The sequence below is a fragment of the Sesamum indicum genome, linkage group LG8, assembly GCF_026168435.1.
Source record: "Sesamum indicum cultivar Baizhima isolate 11 linkage group LG8, ASM2616843v1, whole genome shotgun sequence".
Taxonomy (NCBI): domain Eukaryota; kingdom Viridiplantae; phylum Streptophyta; class Magnoliopsida; order Lamiales; family Pedaliaceae; genus Sesamum; species Sesamum indicum.
The window spans coordinates 18,437,672-18,462,318 of NC_142664.1; the positions used below are offsets into that span (position 1 = coordinate 18,437,672).

The window sequence follows — 24,647 nt, forward strand, 5'->3', positions numbered from 1 at the left end:
GAAGGTAGCCCAATATTATTCCTATTTTAATGTTTGCAAATGTAATATCCTCAATTGAACACTGTCTCATTGTTGTTGGGGGGGGGGGGGTTGTATCTGTACATTTTATTAAGTAGCTAGGATGGAATGGAGCAACTATTTTATTGGTACACTGTATATAAATTAAAATAGCTTCAGTCATACTTATTTTTTGGAAATGATAATCTCTTTCAATTTCTCTTATTGATGATATTCTATTCATGCATATTTAAAATTAATAAAAAAAAATTTAAAAATTATTAGTTCCGATCAAATTTTCTATTTTATACTTAATTACAATTTTTTCTAAAAAAATTTTGAGAAGGAAAGGTAAGGGGGAGGGAGACGGTGTAGCGGCTGAGAAGGAAAGAGGGAGGGGGACGGTCAGCTTGGCTCGACTGATGATGGAAGGGGGCACTTGCGACAAGCTTGAGGGGGACAGAGTTGCTGACGGCCAGTGGGCTGGGGCGAGGAAAGAAGATAAAGAGTTTTGAGTAAAATAATATAAAAATAAAAAACACAATTTCGGAAAAAGTAAGGTTTTAAATTGAACTTTTATTTAACACAAGTGGTTTCTTTTTTTGTCTATTATGCCTAACACAGGAGGGGCACTTGTAATTTGCCCATTATTACCATCACCCAACACTCGTGTAGATCAGATGTTTGGAGAACAGATGAAACACAACTTTATTGCATCAAAATCAACGATTTCGAACCTCCTCTTACACTTGACCCTTTTTGCCATCTCAGAATCCAATCCTAGGCCAGACATTCTTGCTTCTTTCCTTCCTGCTTCTACCATCATCTCCTCAAATCACATGACAACAATGGAAAAGAAAAACACTGAAAAATTGAAACGGGGAGCATTCTTGGACAAAGGATAAAATTAATGCATTTTATTGGGACTGCCAGTCTTTCTTGATCTCGAACGTGTAGTTCAGCTCCAGGTAGCACTTGTTATCATCATCAAGGAACTGTAACACAAGAATACATTCGCATCCCATTACGACAAGCACAACTCAAACGGACCAACCTGTCTAATTAGAGAACTAAAGTCATAAAAAGGACAAGAAATGGTTCGGAGAACCTGTGTTTTCGCTGAGTACGACCCCCTGGCAAACATGCCAGACGGGGTTGTCTCCTCCGGCATCTCATGCGTGTAAGCCTCTGGCTGAGGACTGAAGGTCCCAATCATCTCCTTGGTGCTGTCCACTGAAAACAACAACGTTTCATCAGAAACGGAAATGTTTAGTAATACAAGGGAATTGAAGTATATATATATACCTTTGAGGCCGGTTTTCCAGACAGTGTTCTTGTACTTGAGGCCTGATACGATGTTGTTGCTGACCCTGAAAGTAAACTTAAGTCTGTAAGGGCTACCCTCTTTCAATGTAAACCAGGAGCCTTGCGGGTTTCCATCATCGGGGATTGGGAGAAGAATGTCGTCCCGACCAGGGGACACAATTGCAAGGTCCAAGATTTTCACTTCTGGATCAAGAGTTTCTACATACCACACACAAACACAGAAAAATTGAGCCTGTTAGCTCCACAAGAGCCATAGAAAATTACAGCAATTCATGTAGCTCAATTCCCTGTTTGTAACTGAAACAATATAGTTGCAGTATTTAAGAACAGTAACTGTAGCTGGACAAGATGATGAAATTCAAATTTTGAGTTGCCAGATTTTTGAATCAGACTACCAATAATTCTTAAACTTCTTAGGTCTGGTCCCCACATCAAGATCCATCAGAATTTAAGATTTACAGTATAGAATTGAGCAGGCAACATAAGGCAAAGATGAAAAAAGTTGAGGATTCACAGAATTCTTGGCTTCTTGTTTCTATTGAGAGAGAGAGAGAGAGAGAGAGAGAGAGGAAATGATAACCTCCAACAGACTCAACATCCACACTTCCAAGCAGTTGTTCCTTCCACCTCCTCAAACTTTCATCATCCTAATTCTCACAACATAAGGACACGGAATTACAAGATAAAAAATAAAGAAAAAAAACATGTGCTTTTTTCTTTTTCTCGTAATAAAATGAAAGAAAAAAACAAACCTTGTCCTTCTCAGATAACTCCTTCAGAGTGCATTGAGGACCCAACTGAATCTTGGTCTCAGTATCCTCATCATCTTCATCCTCAGTGGTATAAAGAGAAGCCTCACTCATCTTCCTGCTAATACTCCCCTCATTGTCACCCCCGCTTTCATTACCCTTATTCGTCTCGCTTCCCTCCGCCTTGTTCTCATCAAATCCCATGCCTTTGGAACTTGAAGCAACTCCAACAGCCAAAGACATCAACGACCAACAATTCTCAGTTGTCTTCTTGTTCAGGACAAGAATCCCAAAACCCACACAAACCCCAGGGCGCTTCTCCCCCACACCACAATGTAAACAAGAATTGGGAGAGAACAAAACAAGAAAAAACAGAAAATATTACAGTGGAGAAATAAACAAGTGAGTAAGAAATCACAGAGCCAGTGAAGAAAAAAGGCCTTAAAGAATACAAAAGTTGAACAGAGAGAGAAAGATTTTTTCATGGAAAAAGTATATAAGGAATGGGTCCTGTGGTGATCCGGATTGTGAGTAAATGAGGAAAGAATGTGGAAAACAGTTTTTTTTTTTTTTAATTTTTATTTCTTATTTTTTTTTAGGAAAAAGGAAAATAAAGTTTGAGAGGTAGAGGTAGAAAGCTAAATGAAGGTCAGTTACGTGTAAAGAAAAGAAGAATGCATGGGACCTTTGACATCTTCTCATAGGGATATGATTGGATGTGGTTCACATGAACCCACTTGTAGTTGATAATAACTGCACCCTGTTATGTAGCCGTTGTACTTGGGATCAGGTGATTCACTGCCCGACCGTTGCGTCATTTAGGTAGTGATTGCTGAATGGGGAGTTTATGGGAGATTACGTAAGTTGGTTTTTACTATTTCTAGAGAGAAATGATTTGCTGAGACTCTGCCATTAGTCAGTGTCCTCGGGAAAGGGGTGATCTGATTGATCTTTTTGTTTTGATGGGAATTTGCTGACTTTCGTAGCAAGACATTTTGCTGTCAAATCCATCCATCCATTCATGCAAAGCGATGTTTTATATGTCTACTGTTTGGATCAAATGAATGTTTTTAAAATGAATTGATTAATGTTGCTGAAAATGTTTGCTTAAGATAGGGTTCTCCAAACATTCCTATGGTGTTAATGAGAAATGTCTGGACATGTGTTATGCATTTGATTTTCTCGCACAAAACAAAAAAAATTCCTGGACAATGAATTGGAACCAAAGAGAATTATTGGACATATATTCTGCTGCAAGAAGATTGAATACTTTTTTGTAATATGATACAAGGTTTGATAGAGCTAGGGCTGGTTTATGTATTGTGAAGCATAAATGCTCAATCAATCCACGACCAATCCTATTCGCCTCATGTCGCTGTAGATACCAAGAATGGTATGGGAATGCAATTAACATGACGGCATGTTGCGTAGTGTAAGTTGTAGGAGTCCATACCGATCAAAATAGAACTTGTAATAATCATAAATGACTACACAATCATATGCCAGTTCCTTTTAATCTTTCACAAACTTCAACCTTGGCAGGTACAAATGACGGTTCACTTTAACAACTGTCGATCTGCTGGTATACTAGTAATTGTCATACACATACATGTTAATATGAAGCAAAAAAATTTCAGCCAACCTCAAAAGATAGAGAGGACCCCAGGCATCAGTATGACCTGGAAGACCCAACATTAGGCCCCGTATGACCTCATTTTAAACTAGGGCTCTCTCCAAGCTAAAGGTAACAGCAATATGTTTACTTCAACAAGGAGCACGAGTGGAATTCCTATCTGGTTGCGTAGAAACAGAATCAATTGCTTCCCCATTTTCCCACCACTTGGTCTTTCACAGAAACAGGTGCAGTAACTTCCACTTGTGGTGTATCAATATTTCCAGCAGTAGGATATATCCTATTCAGAATTTTTGTTGTAAGAAAGGAGAATGCAGTTCGTGTTCCTCGCAAAGCAAACAACAAAGGATTGATAATGACAGCGAGCATCACATCTCCTTTAGTGACTATAAGATACTGCCAATGGAACGATGTATATAAGATACCGCCAAAAGTGACCATAAGATACTGACAATGGAACGATGTATACAACTAACAAGAGACATAGAAAGACTTCTAGGAAAAAATTCCTAAAGAAGTTGTACAGTACGATACTAACGAGACATACTTTAAAAGTTGCTTACCACAACAAGAATTCCTAAAATTGCAAGACTTGCTTGCTGTGCTTCCTGCCAGAACCGATCACCATCAGATCCACCAAACCATCCACCCCATCTGAACCAACCACCTCCCCCTGAATTTCCTCCCCCTCCTGCTTCCTCTCTCCTTTTGATTTCTTTGTCCCATTTCTCGAACTCCGTTTTCTTTTCACCAAGGGCACTTTCTAATGCTTTTCGAGCCTGTTCCTGCAAGTAGATGGTAAAAGGATATCAACAACAGATGAATTTTCAAAATTTTCAGTGGCTTAGGTTTAGAAGGAAGTTTTTGTAGTGAAACTTGCTAAATATGCAATTTAGGTAGTGACAGTTTCCATCACGAATTAAGAGACTGCCAGCCTCCATAAGGGAGGACAATCGCGGGTACCGACCGATCTTGCACAGTCTCAACATACGATGAAGCATTATGGAGGCCCGTTGATCTCTTAGAGTTGTTGCAAGTTGCCATTTTAAAGCTAGTTTCCTTGTCCAGACCCAACAAAATTCTAAAATGTATGCTCACTGGCATTCTTAAGTCCCCTAAACCTAATTTATCAGGAATCAGGATTGACATCGTCTCGTAGCCAATCCATTCTCCAAAACATTGCGTTCTTTTAACTGATCTAGTATGTCGAATCCTTTCCTTATTAGTTCTTGTATGGGCATTCCTCCATCACGAAAAGGTTCAAAGAGATGAACTCCACTAGCAATATCAGAAATCAATAATTGAGCCTAATTTATCATAATTCCCTCTCAAATGAATAAGTTATCCACTCCCAGAACAATAAGGCAGTTGCTCATTCCTTAAAAGAATTGGTGTCTAAGGGCCTTCATTCAGCATTTCCTTAGAGCCTCAGGTTCCAGACATAAAGCTACAACAGAAACACCGGTAATTATGACAATTCAAGAATCGCTTCTGCTAGAGCTTACTATGAACCCAAACCTTGAGCTTAGCCCGACCCGAAACCTCAAACATCGAGACTACTAGAAAAACGTACAATCCCGCTAGCAGTGCAACGGAATTTACCTGGAACCTGAACGCTAATATCTAATACCTGATGACAAATTCAGCGTCTACAAGTAAGAATCTGTTAATAGGAGACAACCAGAACCAATGGAAGTTTCTAAATTGAACTATTATGACCTAATTCCATAACCCTCAGAGTAAAATACTGTTCCGTTTTAAATTACTGAAGTATGAGCAAATGCAAGTGGATAAGAACCTGTTTCCGATTATCGGAGAAGAGGCAGGAAAACTTGCCGTTGCACTTGACGGAACGTTGAATAGAGACCCAGCTCTCCGTCGAGTGAGTTGAACTCCGCCGTGAAAGGGTTCCGTTAAGGCCGGGGACGGGCGAGCGTAGGATTAAAACCTGCGCCATTGCTCCTCTGTTCAACCTTTGCTCTTGTTGTGTCTTACTCTATAGTCGGACTTAATCTTGGGCTGTTTCAATGGGCTTTACGACACAAAGGCTTATTGGGCCGTTTGATTTAGTGGGCTACTGACTGGACCATAAGTGGAAAATATATTGTCAGGCTCTATATGGGCCTTGAGATGTGGTGGATTCAATAGTTTATGTCCAACTGGAAACACGGCCAGAAGGTAGACTACGCAGCCGTCGCGATGGCCGTGGCCGTGCGTATTACGAAGTTCAGAAAGGTGGCGGAGCTGAGAGCCGAAGTTTCCAATAACTGAAGAAAAAATCAATGGCGGAAGATTTGGTTTTGGATACAGCGATCAGAGACTGGGTGTAGATTCCGTTAGCAGTGGTGATGGTGCTCATCGGAGTCCTCCGTTACTTCATGTCCAAGCTCATGCGCTCCGATCAAGTTCCAGACCCCAAAGTCGTCTAAGAAGGGTGATTTCTTCCGCGTGTTTATGTTTTCGGTGGAGGATAAGGTGTTTAAACGCATCATGGTTGTTGAATTAGGGCAAGGAATCTAGGGCTGCCGCGAATTTCTTTCCCGCTAAGTCGTTTCGTGCCCGTGGGTATTATTACAGCAATGAGGTAGGAGTTTCTATTTCTTGAACTTTTTTTCATTTTAGCAAAGGTAGAATTTTATTGCATGTAATTGTTGGAACTTCTGCTTTGAATCTTGATATAAATTTAAAGGAAATAAATTATTTAGAATAAGAAGATGCACATAATCACCTATAATCAGAAGTTAAGAGTGATGGAACACTTAGGTAAAAACAGTGGCATAAATGCTAGTAATTTAGTTGAATATTATGGAGATGTAATTACTGGATAGTGTTTATGTTTGCGTTACTTATTGATAGGGTAACATTTCTATTTGAATTTTCAGGGGAATGGGTTGCTGCATGTGCCTAAGGGCTGGCCAAGCTCAGAATGCACAGGCACAAATGTTCTCCGATCCAAACATGGCTATGGACATGAAAAAAGATCTTTCAATGATCATACCACAGGTATAGTTGCTGCTGACTTTGTCTATATCATTGGAGGAAAGATATTTGGTTCATAATATGTTTATCATTTTTACTGGGCACACTTACTTTCACATGGGTTAACTTTTTCTTCTTCGGATTTGTAGCAGGTCTGCCTTCTACTTATTTTCTTATTTCTTCCGTCGTGGTGCATCTGAATGTTTACATGCTTTTATGTCTTACTCACTGATCCTTACCTTTCCTGCTCCATTTGAGCCCTTTTTGTAGGCAGTTTATACTTCACATGCCGAAAATTTCAATGACTATGCTAAATGTCATGCCTTGAACTCCATATTCTGCTAAAGCTGACAGGAGTAACTGCACATCTTGTTTTCCAGCAAAAATTCCATTTCCACTTACTCAGAGATTTAGGGCAATGTTGCAAAATGTCTATACTACTGTTGATGTCAGCTACATCAGCAGTCGTTCCTGGTATTCATTATTCCAACTCGTTAGCAGTTTGGTGAAACTTCTTGTAGAGTAGGATCTTAGAGTATAATGATGCGTGAATGCATATGATGATTTACCATTTTTTTTTTGCAGGTATTTTCTCAATTTATTTGAACTAAAAGGTCTTTTAGCCTTATACTTGGAGAAGATAATGGTTGGTATTTATTGAACTTCTGTTCCATTCTAATCTAAGTGGTCCATATGTTTATGTGCTTGCATGTTGTAAAGAAATTGTGTGGTCGGATAAATGTCTAAGTTTTGTAGGATTGAGTACTTTGAATATGATGGGAAACTAACAAAAACATCTGTCGCTATGATCAGCTACTGATGATGCACAACGGATGATGCAAATGGGTGGATTTTGGTTCGACCCACCAGGGTATGGTTTTAAAAAAATTCTGCAATTTCTTTGACGCCTGTAATGCGTGTGCAAAAGGGGAATTCAATATGTTTGGTATCTTCCAAAACTCCTTTTTAATTGTGCAGGTTTGTTTCTAAAGTTGGTTAAATTGGCAACTCAATGAGCAATAATGGGGGTTTGTGCCGAAAATTGCATATTTTATAAGCCAAATACTTCACATCCGAAGAACAGGACGTACTTTGAAGTGTTATGAACTGGTCTAACCGAGAAACTTTAAGAAAACTCAAGCACAGAAAGGGGGGGTGGGAAACTGAAGAAGATGAATACAGAGAGAGGAGAGAATAGACTTAAAAATTCATTCATAATGCCCTCTTACAAACTTCAGCTCCCTGGTTACAAAAGTCTTATGAATACAGACAAAATGACCGAAACAAAAGCTGATAACAACAATAAAATCTCATCAGAAAAAGAGGTTGTTTGTCCTTGAAAATGAGCTCTTATTGGTGCTGTGAAAACTTGCAGAAATCTTCAAAAGAACAGGGCAAACTTCAGTACTGCGCTTAAACCTCAGCCGTCCACGAGTCGCACGTGTGATCCGATTAAGTGAGGGTGATCAGCTGCGAATCCCCAATTTCAATCGTTCCTCGATTGCGCCCTAATTCGCCTGAAACGACGTCGTCTTTACTCGGGTCTTTTAAATCACCCCCAATTTCCTCAGTCTGCTGGATCCCACGGTCTTTATTCCCCCTTTTAATCGTACGCCTCTCCTTGGAAGTCGCATTTTAGTTTAAAAGTGCGACATGAAGCAGATCTTGTTCAACCATCAAAAGGAAACGTACTTCTTGTCCATTGTCCACTATATTTTGCAAAACCATGGCCCAAGGCTGTGCTAAATGAATATATTTTTGGCATGCAGGTGACAGTTGTAGTCTTTATTTCTGTGTGTATTTTGAACGCAAGACATTTATTTATCATGAATCTGCCTACATAATAAAGTTTAGTATTTACGCTTCGGTATTGGCTGACCGTGGACGAGACGCAATTATCTGAAGCAAAGTACAAATACTAAAGCAACCGCATACTCTCGCCTTCCTTTCTCTTAGATTTAACACATATATGATTGTGTTGATACATTAAATCTTGCATTATTGGTTCAGAGTCTGAGTGCGGAGAAAGACGGTCTAGACATCGTTCAACATGATTGGGCCTTACCAAAATTTGAGCAGCGAGCAACAGCAGCACTGAATAAACTTGTGAGCTGAGAAATAAAGTGTATTAGCACCTGCGGTAATGCATTGTTGCATGTTCTCACTTTAATAGCTTACTGGCACCTACTTTGATTACCAAAAGTAAAGAAGTTGGCGTGGATATCAAATACAAGTACCAGCATAGAGGTCCACAAACACCACCACCTTGTTCTTGCATGTTTCCTTTGTTTGTGTTACTTTAATCAAACGAATGTTACACTCTGCTGGGCTTTGATGTCCACAGCTAACCCTCACTCGATTCTGCTCAGTATTCTTAAATGATTAACGACATTTTCGTCAAGGATATATGTATATATATATATTTTTTTTCATCACTGTATAAATCCCATCAACTTTGTGCGAAAACCTGGGATCCTCTGTAGTTCAGATTCGGAAAGACTGCGTCTTATGACAGACAGCCTTTGAATGGTGGACCAGAGATATAAAGGAATGTCTCATGAAGCTGCGGCAACCTTGAACTTTAATGTTGTGCCATAAAGTGATTGAAGAATCATGCTGGAAAATCAAAAACCTCGGCTCTCAGCACCCAGTTGCTTTTGTCTAGTGAAGATTTTAAGGAAGCCGATATGTCCCTTGTCATGATGTCACAGGATCAGCCTGGAGACAAGGGCTGGTTACCGCAGTAAGTGGACGTAAGTTACGACCATACCATTTGACCAAACCTATTGATGATAAAAGTTCAGGGATGTGAAGAATTTAATATTGTCTGTATGTTATTGTATGTGATTCAATAACTGATAGTTTATGTGTGTTTAAATCCACATAAGAGGCATCGCTAGCATTTTAAGGGGAATTTCTTTTTCCTTGATCCGACCAAGAACTATGATTTCAATCTTACCTTTTTCACAAAAAAAAAAAAAAAGAAAAGAAAAATTGCCCAAAAGAAATAAAAAGTGACATTTCACGGCACTGTTTCTTGTCAAAGACTTGCCAAGTGACTATTTCGTCTTTTCTTTTCATTTTTACTTCTCTTTCTCATCTTGAATGGGCCGGGTATCTTTATCAAGAAAAGGATATCTTACACACCACCCGAAGTGAAATTAGTGGGGCCCATGAAGATGACCCAGGCCCAAATATGGGCCCGCCAGGGTGACCCAGTAGTATATATGTCCAAGTTTTTCTTTTCTTTTTCCTAAATTGTTCTTTCACCTCATTCTCATAATAACCTATCTTCATTGTAGAGAGAACTCAATCAGTTCACTCAGGTCAGGTGTATTTTAAATAATAATTTTAGGGTGAATTTCTTTCCCTACGAACTATATGCTTCCTATTCTTTTGCCCCCTCAAGTTATTGAGAAACATTATGCAGTTTTGAATTATTGTCTAATTTGTTTTATATATATATATGAGGTGGGAGATACCTTAATTACAAAACAGACCAAGACTTTCATATTTTATATTTGAGCCGTACCGACCTAGCTATCGCCCAACTTGAACCCCAGTTGCATGAATGCATATGACTACCCGACCGTCATGTATTAATTGTTCACGTAAAATTGTATAACTTAAAATCCTATAAAATATCAGGTTTCAGTGTCACAGATGTACATTTTGACAAACACTCACAACCTTCATATTTCCTCTAATACGTCATTACTAATTCAAATATTGAAGGGCTATAAGTCTATAACTAGGACTTTTTGTGTATTGTTCTTACGATTTCTTACCTTACAGGTCAAGCTACACAACTCTCAACTTACTTAAGCATATTTAGACCTCCACTTATTTGTATTAAATTCTTGTGTATTTTTCCAATTTGGATGCGCATCAATATACAACATGCATCAGTTCGTTTTTTATTTGATTTTAATCGTCTTAGAACCATTGTTTGAAAAATAAATAATGAACGTGAAATGAATAGCCTTAAAATCCACGATAATAATCAATTAACTTGACCTTTTGAAACTGAATAGACAATTAAATCATACATGCTCTTACAACCATAATAAGAATTCAAACACATATTATAAATGCGTCAACATTCAACCTTAACTATAAAAACAGTGTGAATGGTTTCTAAACTTTCAGTCCAGATTTAATTCCCTTAAATGTAGTGAAATAAATGGATAAAAAATCAAAAAACGAAACCACACTTTATTTGAGTTTGATAGGGGGCAAATGTCAATTTTCACAACTTGAGGGAGCATAGTAGCATGAAACATGCAATTAATGGGGAAAACCCTGAAAACTCACACACAACAGTGGTGTTGTGTGCATCCTTAGTTTTTCAGAACCGATAGTGAAGGTGGTAGGACCCGCTACCCAAATCTGGGCCATTCATATTACTCTGATATTGATATTAAGCCATCGAAAGAGGAGGGTGTGTGGGCTCACCTACATCGTAGGATCATCGATGATGTGTAGGTATGCCACGCAACTCGACGTGGCAGGTTTGCATTGGTCTTGTTCCACAGCACACGAATAATGCACGACCTACCGTGGGCCCCTCCTGTGGGGACGATCCCACCGTCCAAACTTTCAATCAGACCTTTTTCATCTTTACAGAGTAGACATACGTGGTAAGGCATGGGTACTGCTCTGGTGTTGCCCTATTTATCTCTTGCCTTAGAATATTCAAATGGATCCCCTTTTTACCCTAATTGAATTTTTTATTTTAAATTTTATAATATCTAATATAAATAATTTAATTTTTTAAATAAAAAATAATATCATTTATATATACATAATACGAATATATTAAATAAATAAAAAATATAATATCATTCGAACTAGAATATCCAATCTTTATTTTACGAATACGATCGTATTATAATTTACAACATTATGCATATTGATTTAAAAGAGTTTTTATTAAAGATTTCAGAAAATAGATAGGATAATTTCATTCCATAATAAAAAAAAAAAAGGAAGATTTATAGCATTCCTAGTAATTAATTATGAAAAATATTATTTAACTAAATTTGTATCTTACTAAAATAATACAAAAGCTTAATTGAAAATGGTGGATGGCTTAAATGGATTAGAGGTGAAAATTGGGGTATTAAGCAACACCTAAATGTGGTAATAATTGGTTGAGATGTGACCATCTTTTTTAACACATTGGGAGCTTAAAATTGATAAGTCTAATTGCGTTCCAAAAACGTCTAATCAACATGTTGCTATATTTTCTTTTATTTATATGTACAAATTCTTCTATTTTAAATTCTTTTGTCAGCTGTCATCAAGTTAATTCGCTTCATCTATTAAATATTACAAATTCCCATGAAAAAAAATAAGAAAATACTAATCCACATCAGTGAAACTCTGATCAATAATGATGTAAGCCTGACAAACTCTGATCAAGAATGCCTCAGTTATGACTCTCGATGCTCGTATTAGATACATCATAATTCATAAAGAAAACAAGTTTAGAATAGTAAAAGTTGTACCTATTGGTATATCTGTAATTTTTTTTTAGTTATACAATTATACGTGAATGAGTAGGGTAAGTATATACATCAAAATTTGAATTGATTTGGGATGTGGACGAAATGGTCCAAAATAAAAACACCACGAATCTTGAGAAAATTAGCTAAGATAAAGTTCAAATAATTAATGATGGATGGCGAATTTTATTCCGAAACCCATCAAAATGGAATTGGAATTTGGAGTACATTTTTCCCTAATTACAAACCAAAAATGGGGAGTGAATACTCAACAGTCAACAGTAGTAGTCTTGAGTCTTGAGATTGGTGAGAGATGCAGAGGTGTGACTGCGATCCAGCGTGGCGTTGTGTGGATCACGAGAGTACGACTCCTAAAGCATCTCGCCGCTGGGTCCCACACCAACATTCCCGGTGTCCAACTGTAAAGCCATTTCTCAAATCAAAGGCACGCCACGTCAGCCTCTTGATGTGGGTCCCTCAAAAACTCACCGCCCTCTTTCACTTTGAGTCATCCAAATTCCTGCTGCTTTGCCCTACTCAATTCCTTTCCTCTTAAATTCAACTTCTTATGATTAAGCCTAAGAAAATATCAAATTAAATAAAACCATTCGTCTCTATTTATTTAGAAAATTTTATAATTGCACTTAGCACCACCACCACCACTTCTAAACATGTTCAATTTACAAGTTTTGATGGGATTTAGTGTATTTAATAGTATATATAATTCTTTTTTTCTGGAAAATATATGAAATAATTAGTTTAATAAGTGTTTCTTTTTTTTTTTCATAATTTAATGAATTTATGGGTTTGCAATGTTAATGCAGAAACATTAAAGCGAAAAAGAAATATTTTAAAAATTGATGGGTATAGACGAGGATTTCCATGTGATTAATGTCATAGAGATTAGATTGTAATGATTCTGTGTAAGCTATTTTGAAGACCGTATACATCATCTACCAAACACACACAACTTCATACAATCGTAATCTCCACGGAGTAGAGGGGGAGGATGATGATGATGATGATAGTCACCTACATTCACTACTGCACAAGACACAGAAGAAGCCATTCAACAAAAAGATAGGAATAGGGGAACGTGAAATGACCCCCACCATGTGCTTTTGCCCTTCAATATCCCTCCTAATAATATTATATACATTACTTCATCAAAATCACCATATCTCACCAACATTCAATCTTTTGATTGTAAAGTAAATTCAAGACATCATTTACAGCTACACCTCCCCATTTCCTCCTATCTATACAGCTAATCATGTCTATTTAAAATTAAGATTTTATGAACAAATTCGAGATTATGAATTTGAATTGCAGTGAGATGTTTATGTAAGTTTATTATAATTTATATTTGTCGTGTACACATGGCACGTCCCATATGTCAATTTGCCAAGATTCTTTTTCTTCTGCTCTCCATTCCTCTCCCCCATTAATTAATTCTTGAGTAGCCGATTTACGTCCCTATAAATACCCCTCTAATTCTTCATTTCTCATCACCAAATTCACTAACCATTCTCTTTCCATAGTTTTCACCACACCCCATCTTCACTACTCTTCAGACCAAAATGGCCACTGCTGAGGTAACTACTTGTGTTTTAATTCTTGATGATATCTTGATCTACTTCTTGAATGTTATAAGACCGTGTTTGGATCAAACTTTTCGAATCGAGATCAACGTCTTTAAGAACCATATATGTTGAAGCTTATAAGATGATAAGATTATTGTTGATGATCAACAACTGAATTTGATCCTTTCATTTGAATTATGATGTCCAAACATGTCGCGAATCATTGTTTATTACTGCATGTTGATCGTGATGCATCGGATTTTGATTAACCCTTGTCGTTAATTTGTAGGTTGAATCAGTTCCAGCACCCGTCCCCGAGACCATTCCAGCTGAGCAAGTGATCGCCGCCCCGGAGAAAGAAAAGAAGGTGGAGGAGGAGCCAAGCGAGGAAGCGCCACCGAAGGAAGCAACTGAAGAAGAAGTTGCAGAGGGGGAGGAAGCCGCTGCTCCCGTAGCTGAGCCGCCGGCAGCTGCAGAGGCTGAGCCCGAGAAAGTCGTGACTGAAGAGCCAGCATCAGAAGCGGTGGCCGAGGAGGCTCCAGCTGAAGAGCCCGTGGTGGAAAAGACCGAGGAAACAACCCCGGAGAAGGCGGCAGAGGAGCCGCCTGCTGCTGAGGAGACTCAAGAAAAGGCCACAGAGGAGACGGAGGCTCCAGCTGCGGTGGAGGAAACCGCGGCGAAAGAAGAGGCAGAGGTGGCGGAGGAATCAGCAGGCGGCGAAGTTGCAGTGGAGAAGAGTGAGGAGTGAGGAGTGAGGAGCTGAGTTGGTTAATTACGTTTTTATGTGCTGTTGAGTTTGTGTTGTGTATTGGGGTTTTAAAAAAAGCAGAATATAAATATGAGCTAGCGTCTGGAAGAGTTGGGGGGACACACACTCTATTTGTTATTTGCTATCATTATGGTTTTGATGGTCGGAGACTGCTGTCGTCTCATGTATTCTCATCCTCAGCCTTCACCCAATAAACTATCATTTCTATTATATTCTGTTTTTTCTCAACTATTATATTTTAACATTCAATTTCAAATTTCTAATAACAAATGTTTTAATTTTCTTTGGTTAAATTTTAAATTCAAATCAATGGATTTTGAACTTTTGATTTAGAATTTGTTTGATTTATTCTAATTCAAATTACTCAATTCTATGTTTTATTGAGTATAGATGAATTTCAAGAAAATATCATTTTTTTCAAAACTTTTTCCCTTAAATCTTAATGAATCGATCTGAATGATTGAAGCAAAAATGGTTGGATCATTAGTTTTAGAGGGGAATGGGGTCTATGGTTAACTTAAGGGGTTATATAAAACTGATTTCAAATAACATTAATGATAAATATGAATTTTAATTGTTAAATATGTGGTAACATTATAGACATTTAAGACTTATACAAACTAAATATTCAACCATTGTTACGCATTTTAATTTTAGAGCCATCGCCCTGTTTTCAATTGCCGCATTCGTTTAAACTGCTGCTAAAATGTATTTCATTCCAACCCTTAGACGAATCTTGAAACAAAACTTTTAGCAATTGTGTTGTGTCATCAAAGTCTTCAACCATCTTGCATTTCAACTCCTACATATTCATTTCAACTGGAAACAACTCTACTGTACATAAGAGTTAATAGCAAACATCCACCTTCCACCGCTCCAATTCAAGTCCGGAGAAATAAAAAAGTTGAATGAAAATCCCAGCAAGCTAACGTATGATCTCCAGATTGTGTTGCAGCCTGGCAAGTTCAAGCCCAACTTCAACGGTTGAGGGATCCCCATGCATCATCATGGTTCCATTCATCTCCAGTGCGTAGCTCTACCAGGATACACTGGCACAACCATCAACATTTGAATTTGACAGAAGATTCGAGTGAGCTTTCCCCCAGCTATTCTTTATCACCTTAGCTTTGTTACCATCCTGCATCTAAATCACAATCAGAATGTCACGTACAAATGAAATGCTTCTTGTCATTCAGGTAAACAGAATAAGCTGACCATTAAAGATAAGCTCCAACCATGTACACTATCGAATCTCAGAAAGGTTTACACAGTTTTTTCCAATGCATCCAAAACTATTGATGCAATAGTACGATGTTGCAAATATTGAACTACCAATCTACAAACTACAGAGTATAACTTTGAGTTGTTATTTAATTGAGACGAATGAGGATAAATATTAACTGAGACTCAAGGTCCATCAGGTTCCCTGTTCTATCAGTAATGGGGAAGGCAGTGGGATCAGATCGAGGCAGAACATTACATTTTCACACACAGATGTATGAAGTATCAAACTTCATTTTCGTATTCCTGATTTTCACATCCATCATGTTGTCTCATGCAAAGTCAACACATATTAAACTGATTCAAATAACACAAAAATAGAGTAATTTCATGAGGAAACACTCAGATACTTCATGGTAAATAGCATAAATTATAAATAGGTGCAAACGCATAACAGTTGGCAAAATGGAAAAAAATGGCATCATTTTGTGGGAGATAATGACAAGGATTGTGGAGATTAGCTTAAAACTTTTCTTTTCTTCTGTATAAGAAGATAAAATACTTTGTTGTGTGTACATAATGTCTGCCATTCAAACTTGCACCTGAAAACAACAGGTCCCATGGAAAGAGTAAATAGACGTTAACATCAAGTTGACATGAATACAGTAATTCTGGTTCCTCGGGGAGTTTCCCATGACATAGTAATGGCCATCTCTGTCACCTTACAGCTTACAATAATATACCTCAGAACTGAAAAAATTCCACACATAAGCAACTGTAAGAATCATAATACTAGCATCAATTTGAAGTCATGAGAGCGGGTTGCAGCACTTTAGACTTGGTGTTCCACTATACAAGGAGACAGCATACTTTGATGTGTGTACATAATGTCTGCCGTTCAAACTTGTGCCAGGAACAACAGGTCCATGGAAAGAGCGAACAGAAATTAGCATCAAGTTGACATGAATAAAGTAATTCTGGTCACTCCAGAAGTTTCCCATTCCATGGAAATGGCCATCACTGTCACCTTACAGCTTAGTATAATATACTTCAGAACTGAGAAAAATGCACACACACGAGCAACTGTAAGAATCATAATGCTGGCATCAAGTTGAAGTCATGAGAATGGGCTGAGTACCTCCATTGCCTCATTCAATTGCGCTTTTTTATTCTTTCTCTTCTGCTCTTTTTGTTAGAGCACCAACTTGAACCCCTCAGACAAGAAATCGTCCCTGAGATGAGAAAAGAAGACTTGTGAGATGATTCCAAGATCCAGCCACAAAATAATTGGCTCCAATATAAATAATTGTTTAATAATGAAGACGATATGGAAAAGGACACTGGATCTATATGGGCTGCAAGTAATTCGAACCAGAAAATATTATTCATAGTTGACTGACTAAATGTACGTCCAAGTCAACACCAGGTAAATAAATACCTATATAATCAGGAAAGCTAATCTGTATTATACTACAATTTCACCTTTGTTTCCTGATCTTTTCCTTCTTTTTCTCTTTCTTTTGTTCTTGTTTCTCGACTTTCTTCCCGTCATCAAGCGAAACAAGGCTCTCAATGCAAACTTCGGCATAAAACACAAAAGGCATACCATCCACAGGGACATTATCAACAGTTTTATTTCTCAAATCATACCAAATAAGCTTCTTATCATCGCAATTCAACAGAACCTTATAGCCGTCCCTTGAACACACCAATGGCTTCACAAAATCATTCTTCTCGATCGCAGGTGGACTAATAGACAGTAATTTAGTCCACGATTCCTTCACACCATACTCCTTCATCACCCAAATAACAACCCTAGACCTGTTGGTACAGACCACAGAAAGACACCCTTCAATCATATCCAAACTAACATCAGCAGCCCCGATCCGAATCCCAGAAGGCATCGGCACCTGATAATGCTTCTCAGTCTGAAGACTAAAAGCCATTATTCTAGCCGAATCTATACTGTCAGGATCCTCCACAAGCGTATGCAATGCCCCATTAAGGTGCACGCGCCAGTTTCCCCTCAAGAATGGCAATGGGTAAGGAAAATCCTCGATTTTTCTCCAAGAATTCGATTTGAGGCTGTAAATCTTGGTCTCAGAAGCCATCCAAACATGAGCTATTTTGTGCCTAAATTCCACAATCCGAACAACCTTGTAATCATCGTTTCTTGAATCGTAGCCGAACCCATATGCAGTTTTGGAGTAAGAATCCCACGGAGTTGAATATTCAACAGAACAATCAGGCAAAACCCTGTATTCTCTTGAAAAAGGGTTCCATAAAACAGGGGGCTCGCTCATCACAAGAACCACACCATTACAAGAATTGGAGATCCCATCAACACTCTTGTAATAGAACGGCGGTTTGATGACATGGGCCTTGTCCAGTAAATCCAAATCTATACTGTAAAGGCCAAGGCCTCCAAGAATAATATTGCGATTGGAATTGGAGATCACAGACTGGCGCAAGTGCAACTTGACGAAGTTCTCGCAATCTATCAAGAAACACCAAGATTTCGCAACAGCCCGGAACCGCTTCAGGGATTTCACCGGGAGCCGGCGGAGGATGTCTTCAATGATTTCTGCAGGGAGATTCGGCATTCTTTACCTGTGTGGTGAATTTTTTTTTTTCTTTTTTCCTTCGCGGGTTTTTGGGGGTTTTGCTTCTCCACACTTCACACCACCGTGCCTCTCATTGACGGATGAAATTTTTTATTGATGGAAGCTTTGAGAAGTGGTGACTCATACCCCACAAGTGTCGTGTATGGGTAATGAGATTAGGTGCGGCAGGTCGGAAATTGTTTTCTTTTTTTCCATTTGAAGAATAGAAAATTGATATTGCAGTTGATGCAAATCTTCTACCCTCTTCTGATGACAGATTAACAACGTCAGTCTTGATACTTTATTAACTTTATAATAATAGTAAAACGTTTTCAATAACTTGTTCTGAAGATGTTCAAAATAAACTAAAAAATTGGATCGGAAAACTTTAATTACAGCAGAACCAAAATGGAAGAAAGATGATCATCACCTCAGAAGAATCTCGGGTTGCGTCGATTAGGTGGTATTCTAGTGAGGGACGATGAGAAGAGCGGTGGATTGAGAGGCGGATGGTGGTTGGTTAGGAGTTGGAATAGCATAGTGGCGGCGGCCGGCAGTTGATACAAATTCAGGAGGTCTCGGCGTTTAACAAATAATTATCCATGTCTTGTATTCTTCACCTTTTTCCTATTTATATAATGCACTCTATTTTATAGGTAAAAACGCGGGATTGATGCTCACAGTCTAAAGTAGACGCGCTTTTGCTCCAATAATAATATGCCTTAAATTGCTCCACCACTTCCATAGTTAATTCATTATTTACACACCCTCAAATCAATGTCCATACTTAAATAAATAATTATAAATATCTTTTTAATTTTAAAAATTAAAAATATTATAAAACTTAAAGTCAGTCAAAATTGAGAAGGGTTTAGAAGATTGGTTTCGACAATATAGAGATTCTACAAGTAAGTTAATAAAGAAAACATTAAAAAACTAAATCCGAAAGATCTGACACATTAAAGTAATAAGGTATAGATAAGAGTTACACTGTCTCTTGAGATTTTGTGTAATTACACTATACCCACTATGATTCGAGAAAAATTATATCTAGTGGCCATGAAATTTATTTTTATATAATAAATAGTTTTTCCGTTAGTTACATTTTCTTTAAATTGGCTTATATTAACAAAAGAGTTGAATAAATTTATATTTTTTCTAATTAATTTATTACTTACATCAAATAAATTTTTTTTTATTAAAATATATCATCTTACATGTATTTCACGTGAAATTGTAGTGAAGTAATAGTACTTGAATGAAAGCCCATAAACATGAAAACTGGGCTTCTTTCTTTTGGTTCGGGTCAAAAAGTCGTATGGACTTTTAACATGCAAACTATTTAAACTTTAGCGTTGCAGTTGTTGAGAATTTTCGTTCCATAAGTTTGGATCTTATCATATTTAATTTGATTCAACTTATGTATATCCTCTCTACCAAATTGCGTATATGATTTTTAAATTATTGAATCAAATATAATAATTTCATTCAATAAAATTCACCATATTAGATCGTTTTTCATTGAGTTAGGTTGATAGTTGTATTAGCCTATTAGCTCCATAGCCTAGACAATTGGTATGTTTTTTATATTATTAGTTGTCGTGGCATATCATTTTTGCGTTCATATAATAAATAATATTTTATATTTTAAAATATATTATGAATAATATATATATATATATACATATTGCGAACAAATTATTAGGTTTTGTAATTTATATTTTTTAATAAAAATATTATTTTGTAAGTAAATTGATTAGAATGATTACTATTAAATATTTATATTAATAGTAATTATGATGATCATATAAAAAATTATATTTAAATTAAAATAAAATAATATAATAGATTATTAATTATTTGGTGGGTTGCATGCAAGTTAGTATTGAATGTGAGGAAAGTGTTGCTGCTTTTTATGATTGATTAAATTAGTGGGAGAAAGTGAAGTGACAGGCAGAGATAGAGTGTGGATGAGGTGACTCATCTCTTCATTCTGAGATCATGCATAAATATAAATTTCAAATATCCAGCACGATTCTTGCTCCACCGAAAATTCCCGGTAAAATTCTGCGCTTGGATTGAATCGCGAGAAAGCCAAAGACCCTTGCTCATGCTAATCATTATCCCAACCCAGACTGGTCAAATCCTTGGGCAAACCTCGTGCAAGCAAACAAATTTGCGGAAATAGGGGGAGTTTGTCATCCCGAGGCCAGGGGACGGCCCGCCGGGGGCTCGGCGTCACAGGTGGTGGTCTGGAGGTTCTCGTTGCCGGAGCTGTTGGGGATAACGCCAATATGAAGAGTTTGTTCAAGTCCAAGCCCAAGACTCCCGCAGATTTGGTGCGGCAGACGCGCGATCTACTCATTTTCATTGATAGTGGTGGCTCCGATACTAAGGAGAGCAAGCGCGATGAGAAGGTTTGTTCTTTGGTTTTAGGGGTTTCTTGATGCATTTTTTGTGGTCCTTTTTTGTTTTGGTGTTGTAACATTGTGATGAAATTTGGATCTCAATCCATAGGTAGTATTACCAGGAAAATGCTGATGTTCTGTGTTGTTTGGTCGTTGCTAGACGTATTTGATCTGCTAGATGGAAAGTTAAATGGCTTTAACCTGTGGATTATAATCCCAAAATGCGTCAACTTTGTTGTGTTTCTTCAAGTGTTTGCTTCGCTGTGTTGGACAGACTGGGGATGTATAAGCTGGTGGAGTAGTTTTTCTATCTGTTCTGCAAATTATGTTGTCTTCTTTCACTTTTCACTGTGTATAGATGACGCAGGTGAGCAAACTTATCCGAGACTTGAAACAAGTTCTTTATGGAGACAGTCAATCTGAGCCTGTATCTGAAGCTTGCGCACAGTTGACACAAGAGTTCTTTAGGGAGAACACTCTTCGTCTGCTTATTATATGTCTTCCCAGGTTGAACTTAGAGGTAATTTAGAGGCTTTTAATTTGACCACTCCAAATTACATGATTTCTATTTTGTGGTATTTAGTTTAATGAATATAATTATTGATCTTGGTTCAGAAATGTATTGATTAGTTATTTTGTTGATTCTTTCCCATGTTAATTGAATGGATAATTGTGATTGTTAATAAGATAAACTTTTGCAGACCCGCAAAGATGCTACACAGGTTGTTGCAAATCTGCAGAGGCAACAAGTTCAATCGAGGTTGATTGCTTGTGATTATTTGGAAAAGAATATAGATCTCATGGATATCATGATAGCAGGGTAAGGCAGCATCTGAAAGCTTTAGACTGTATTGTGGATTGGCAAATGAAATTGATTTCAGTTTCAGGTTCCTGTTCTGAAACTTGGAACTGGAAAACCAGATTATTGTAGTCCCCATGTTCTTGGTTGAATAAACACATTGTTGTTCCATTATAGTTCTTGCTTAGAAAGCTCAGGGAAGGGTGTTGCATAGTGTTTCTTCATTTATTTTTACTCCATAATACGCTTTAATTTTGAAGATACTTTTCCATTGTCTTAATTTTGCTTTGCTGTTGGGCTGCCAGTTATGAGAATACTGATCTGGCGTTACACTATGGTGCAATGTTGAGGGAATGCATACGTCACCAAAGTGTTGCTAGGTGTGTTGATTATTCATTTCATCTGTTTGTTGTATGTTGTATAATTATCAAAAATATTATGAAAGAAGTAACTTCTGTGCCAATTAGAATATTGTAATAACTCATTTCAGAAGCAATATATGAAGTTGTCTAGCTAATTCTCTACGCATTTTAGATCCCACTGACACATGGCAATTTCTTATTTATATCACTTCTAATCTGGTATTTATTAATCCATCTTGTTTTCTCTATGCATGAATTGAAAACGAAACTAATTTGCAGTGAAAAACAAAGGGATATGGGAAGCAAATTGTTTTCTGTGTCCACTCCGACCCTGCAAATTTTTTTTTTAAGCTGTGCTAGTAAGATACTAATCTGAACTGTTTCCGTTTCTTCCAAATATCCCGGCTTATTTTGGTAGACCCCTGTCCGGAATATTCTTCTAAATTTATATCTAAAATCCGAACGTGTAGATGATGCAGTGATTTTCGTCATTCGGTTGGCAGATGCTTGATACTATCTGGTTGTTGTGTCCTGTTAGTGCAGAAGTAGAGTTTTATAACTTTGTTTACTAATTTGGAATCTGCTTTGGTCTACAGGTATGTTTTGGAATCAGAGCATATGAGGAAATTTTTTGATTATATACGTCTCCCAAATTTTGACATTGCTTCTGATGCTGCTGCCACTTTCAAGGTTTTTAATTCCAACTGATTTAGGAATTAAACCATCTATTTATCTCCTTATTTGTTGGTTTTGGAATTATTTTGTGCTCTTTCTCCCTGTTGTATTATACTTTTATTACCTGGCATGGACTGGCACTAATACGTTTTAGCTTATACATCTTGTTGCAGGAATTGTTGACCAGGCATAAGTCAACAGTTGCTGAATTTCTCTCTAAAAATTATGATTGGGTGAGTATTTTTGTTTGCATCAACTGCATTTTGGTAAGTGCGTCTTCACCACATTTGATGTTTTTTAAGAAACTATTGATGTCATTGTAAGTGTTTTTGCCTATCAGATGTTAGCATTTAAGATCTTAGCCTTTTGATTTTATTTGCTGTAATATTCAAAGAGCTCCTCTTTCTTTTGAAGAATATTAGTTTAATAATCCAATCATTTAAATTTCGGATCCTTTGTTTTAGGATTCCTGGATGAGCCCCACTTTGTAATATGCTGGATGTTTTCCCTTGCAGTTCTTTGCGGAGTATAACTCAAAGTTGCTTGAATCTACCAATTATATCACTAGAAGGCAAGCTGTCAAGGTAATGGCTTTTTGTTTTTTGGTTGTATTTATAGGACCATTCGAGTGGGGTGTCCCCCAATGCCCACCCCACAAGGAAAACATTAAACTAGGACATTATCTGCCTTTTCTACTTAATTTTGTCTTGTTCTGTTTAGTACTCAGTTTTCATTGCGATGTACTTCTGTCAGCTGTTGGGAGATATCTTGCTTGATCGGTCAAATTCGGCTGCGATGACTCGATATGTCAGCTCACTGGACAACCTGAGAATCCTCATGAATCTTCTTAGAGTATGATCACCTTCTTAGCTATTGCATTAACCTCCTTCCTCCTTACTGTGTGCATGTATAGAATAGAGGGGACAATAAAAGCAAAGGGATGTGTTAAACGAAAAGAAATGATTAACATGACGAATGAGTGTCAAGAACCTAGGAAGGACAACTGTGGATTCAAGAAGCATTTGACAGGAACTTGAACTTACTCTACGCTCAACTAATGATTATCTGCATGAAAATGCTTAGGGATCTGCAGTACAATTGTGGAACTCCAAACCGCGATTTCTATGGTTCTTCATTCTGGATGTGGTGACATGTCATACAATGGAGTAAAATATGCAACACCCTTGCCCCCCTGAACAAAATTGAATCAGTCTGTCCCATGGTCTTTATCATATATCACTGCCAAATCTACAAGAGCATATTATTTTGGCGGTCCCAAAATTACAGTCATAATGGAAATTTTGCCTTCTAACAGGAATCAAGCAAGAGCATCCAGATTGAAGCGTTTCATGTTTTTAAGGTATCAATTCGACATCTCAAGTCACAACCTAAGCTTATGGCAAAAGGTGTGGTTTAAGCTGCTTCATGGTTTGAGCTGACTCACATATATACGTGCAGTTATTTGCAGCCAATCAGAACAAGCCTGCAGACATTGTTGGCATCCTTGTCACAAATAGAAGCAAGCTTCTTCGCCTCTTTGCTGATTTTAAGACTGAGAAAGGTGAGGAATATATGCATGCAGATAATCCCTGAATCTGTTGATTCTCAACGAACACTCGTGCCTCAGTCTTGGTTCCTTTCATTGCAGAGGACGAACAGTTTGAGGCTGATAAAGCACTAGTCGTCAAGGAAATAGCTGCCCTGGAACCCAAGTAACGACCATGAACAGCTTAATTTGATGTGTCTTCAGCTTTTAACCCAGTCCCACAGTGTTGTACCACTAAATCCCAATTGTTTTCATCCCCCTTTTTCTTTTTCGCCACATATAAAGTGAACTTTGTATTTTCTTGTAGCGCATGTACGTTTTTAGGTGTTCGTCAATTGTTGAATTATAGGTAATGATATTTCATTTTATGACATCATAATCGACACGTTAGGTGCAAATTTCCGTAGTGTATAAAGAGTTTTCAAATAATAGCAACTAATAAAGAACAAACATATTGGTGTGGCATATTCCTCGTCTTAAGGACTTCGAT

General features: G+C 37.5%; 5 protein-coding genes and 1 long non-coding RNA gene across 20 annotated transcripts; 3 read left to right on the plus strand and 3 right to left on the minus strand.

Moving 5' to 3' along the window:
• Nucleotides 1-680: 680 nt before the first annotated feature.
• Nucleotides 681-2,597, minus strand: LOC105168023 (rho GDP-dissociation inhibitor 1). The gene is made up of 5 exons (XM_011087929.3): nucleotides 2,076-2,597; nucleotides 1,904-1,970; nucleotides 1,303-1,521; nucleotides 1,106-1,230; nucleotides 681-992 (listed from the first exon to the last, which is right to left on the minus strand). The coding sequence occupies exons 1-5, from the start codon at nucleotides 2,313-2,315 to the stop codon at nucleotides 915-917; spliced, it is 729 nt and encodes a 242-aa protein (XP_011086231.1). The 5' UTR covers nucleotides 2,316-2,597; the 3' UTR covers nucleotides 681-914.
• A 975-nt stretch (nucleotides 2,598-3,572) lies between these two features.
• On the minus strand, nucleotides 3,573-5,693 carry LOC105168024 (uncharacterized). The gene is made up of 3 exons (XM_011087930.3): nucleotides 5,504-5,693; nucleotides 4,269-4,490; nucleotides 3,573-4,101 (listed from the first exon to the last, which is right to left on the minus strand). The coding sequence occupies exons 1-3, from the start codon at nucleotides 5,660-5,662 to the stop codon at nucleotides 3,886-3,888; spliced, it is 597 nt and encodes a 198-aa protein (XP_011086232.1). The 5' UTR covers nucleotides 5,663-5,693; the 3' UTR covers nucleotides 3,573-3,885.
• A 127-nt stretch (nucleotides 5,694-5,820) lies between these two features.
• On the plus strand, nucleotides 5,821-9,116 carry LOC148787275 (uncharacterized). 5 transcript variants are annotated; one of them, XR_016066716.1, is made up of 6 exons: nucleotides 5,824-6,289; nucleotides 6,588-6,708; nucleotides 7,065-7,158; nucleotides 7,270-7,330; nucleotides 7,498-7,555; nucleotides 8,695-9,116. It is a non-coding gene; the product is annotated as an uncharacterized LOC148787275 (long non-coding RNA). The 5 variants fall into 5 exon arrangements; XR_016066715.1 differs by lacking the exon at nucleotides 8,695-9,116 and adding an exon at nucleotides 8,060-8,542; XR_016066718.1 differs by lacking the exon at nucleotides 8,695-9,116 and having other exon boundaries at nucleotides 5,821-6,289; nucleotides 6,959-7,158; nucleotides 7,498-7,643.
• A 4,512-nt stretch (nucleotides 9,117-13,628) lies between these two features.
• Nucleotides 13,629-14,753, plus strand: LOC105168025 (uncharacterized). The gene is made up of 2 exons (XM_011087933.3): nucleotides 13,629-13,786; nucleotides 14,064-14,753. Exons 1-2 carry the CDS (start codon nucleotides 13,772-13,774, stop codon nucleotides 14,520-14,522), a joined length of 474 nt encoding a protein of 157 aa, XP_011086235.1. The 5' UTR covers nucleotides 13,629-13,771; the 3' UTR covers nucleotides 14,523-14,753.
• A 526-nt stretch (nucleotides 14,754-15,279) lies between these two features.
• Nucleotides 15,280-18,998, minus strand: LOC105168026 (F-box protein CPR1). Of its 10 annotated transcripts, none has more exons than XR_848298.3 (4): nucleotides 18,798-18,998; nucleotides 17,247-18,634; nucleotides 16,903-16,996; nucleotides 15,280-15,681 (listed from the first exon to the last, which is right to left on the minus strand). XR_848298.3 is itself a non-coding variant. In XM_020695741.2 (3 exons), the coding sequence occupies exons 2-3, from the start codon at nucleotides 18,365-18,367 to the stop codon at nucleotides 16,957-16,959; spliced, it is 1,161 nt and encodes a 386-aa protein (XP_020551400.1). In that variant the 5' UTR covers nucleotides 18,368-18,631; nucleotides 18,798-18,998; the 3' UTR covers nucleotides 16,282-16,956. The 10 variants fall into 10 exon arrangements, 2 of the variants coding, with proteins under 2 accessions (XP_020551400.1, XP_011086236.1); XR_848296.3 differs by having other exon boundaries at nucleotides 15,280-15,687; XR_016066713.1 differs by having other exon boundaries at nucleotides 16,635-16,996.
• Nucleotides 18,999-20,275: 1,277 nt separating this feature from the next.
• LOC105168027 (putative MO25-like protein At5g47540) lies at nucleotides 20,276-24,555 on the plus strand. Of its 2 annotated transcripts, none has more exons than XM_020695742.2 (11): nucleotides 20,276-20,784; nucleotides 21,134-21,295; nucleotides 21,477-21,595; nucleotides 21,880-21,954; nucleotides 22,533-22,626; nucleotides 22,785-22,844; nucleotides 23,127-23,195; nucleotides 23,365-23,463; nucleotides 23,927-23,971; nucleotides 24,070-24,172; nucleotides 24,260-24,555. In XM_020695742.2, the coding sequence occupies exons 1-11, from the start codon at nucleotides 20,662-20,664 to the stop codon at nucleotides 24,325-24,327; spliced, it is 1,017 nt and encodes a 338-aa protein (XP_020551401.1). In that variant the 5' UTR covers nucleotides 20,276-20,661; the 3' UTR covers nucleotides 24,328-24,555. The 2 variants fall into 2 exon arrangements, with proteins under 2 accessions (XP_020551401.1, XP_011086237.1); XM_011087935.3 differs by having other exon boundaries at nucleotides 20,278-20,784; nucleotides 21,143-21,295.
• Nucleotides 24,556-24,647: the final 92 nt, after the last annotated feature.

What these genes read in the sequence shown, in the direction of transcription:
- LOC105168026 (XM_020695741.2), bottom strand. Translation starts at nt 18,367, where the DNA reads ATGCCGAATCTCCCTGCAGAAATCATTGAAGACATCCTCCGCCGGCTC. An exon ending in GAAAAGATCAGGAAACAAAG is followed by an intron (nt 16,997 to 17,246) that starts GTGAAATTGTAG and finishes TTCTCATCTCAG; the next exon opens with GGACGATTTCTTGTCTGAGG.
- LOC105168027 (XM_020695742.2), top strand. Translation starts at nt 20,662, where the DNA reads ATGAAGAGTTTGTTCAAGTCCAAGCCCAAGACTCCCGCAGATTTGGTG. An exon ending in ATGGATATCATGATAGCAGG is followed by an intron (nt 21,596 to 21,879) that starts GTAAGGCAGCAT and finishes TTGGGCTGCCAG; the next exon opens with TTATGAGAATACTGATCTGG. An exon ending in CGTCACCAAAGTGTTGCTAG is followed by an intron (nt 21,955 to 22,532) that starts GTGTGTTGATTA and finishes TTTGGTCTACAG; the next exon opens with GTATGTTTTGGAATCAGAGC.
- LOC105168023 (XM_011087929.3), bottom strand. Translation starts at nt 2,315, where the DNA reads ATGTCTTTGGCTGTTGGAGTTGCTTCAAGTTCCAAAGGCATGGGATTT. An exon ending in AGTTATCTGAGAAGGACAAG is followed by an intron (nt 1,971 to 2,075) that starts GTTTGTTTTTTT and finishes TGTGAGAATTAG; the next exon opens with GATGATGAAAGTTTGAGGAG. An exon ending in CTGGAAAACCGGCCTCAAAG is followed by an intron (nt 1,231 to 1,302) that starts GTATATATATAT and finishes TGTTGTTTTCAG; the next exon opens with TGGACAGCACCAAGGAGATG.
- LOC105168024 (XM_011087930.3), bottom strand. Translation starts at nt 5,662, where the DNA reads ATGGCGCAGGTTTTAATCCTACGCTCGCCCGTCCCCGGCCTTAACGGA. An exon ending in TCTCCGATAATCGGAAACAG is followed by an intron (nt 4,491 to 5,503) that starts GTTCTTATCCAC and finishes ATCTACTTGCAG; the next exon opens with GAACAGGCTCGAAAAGCATT. An exon ending in TTTTAGGAATTCTTGTTGTG is followed by an intron (nt 4,102 to 4,268) that starts GTAAGCAACTTT and finishes TTCCATTGGCAG; the next exon opens with TATCTTATAGTCACTAAAGG.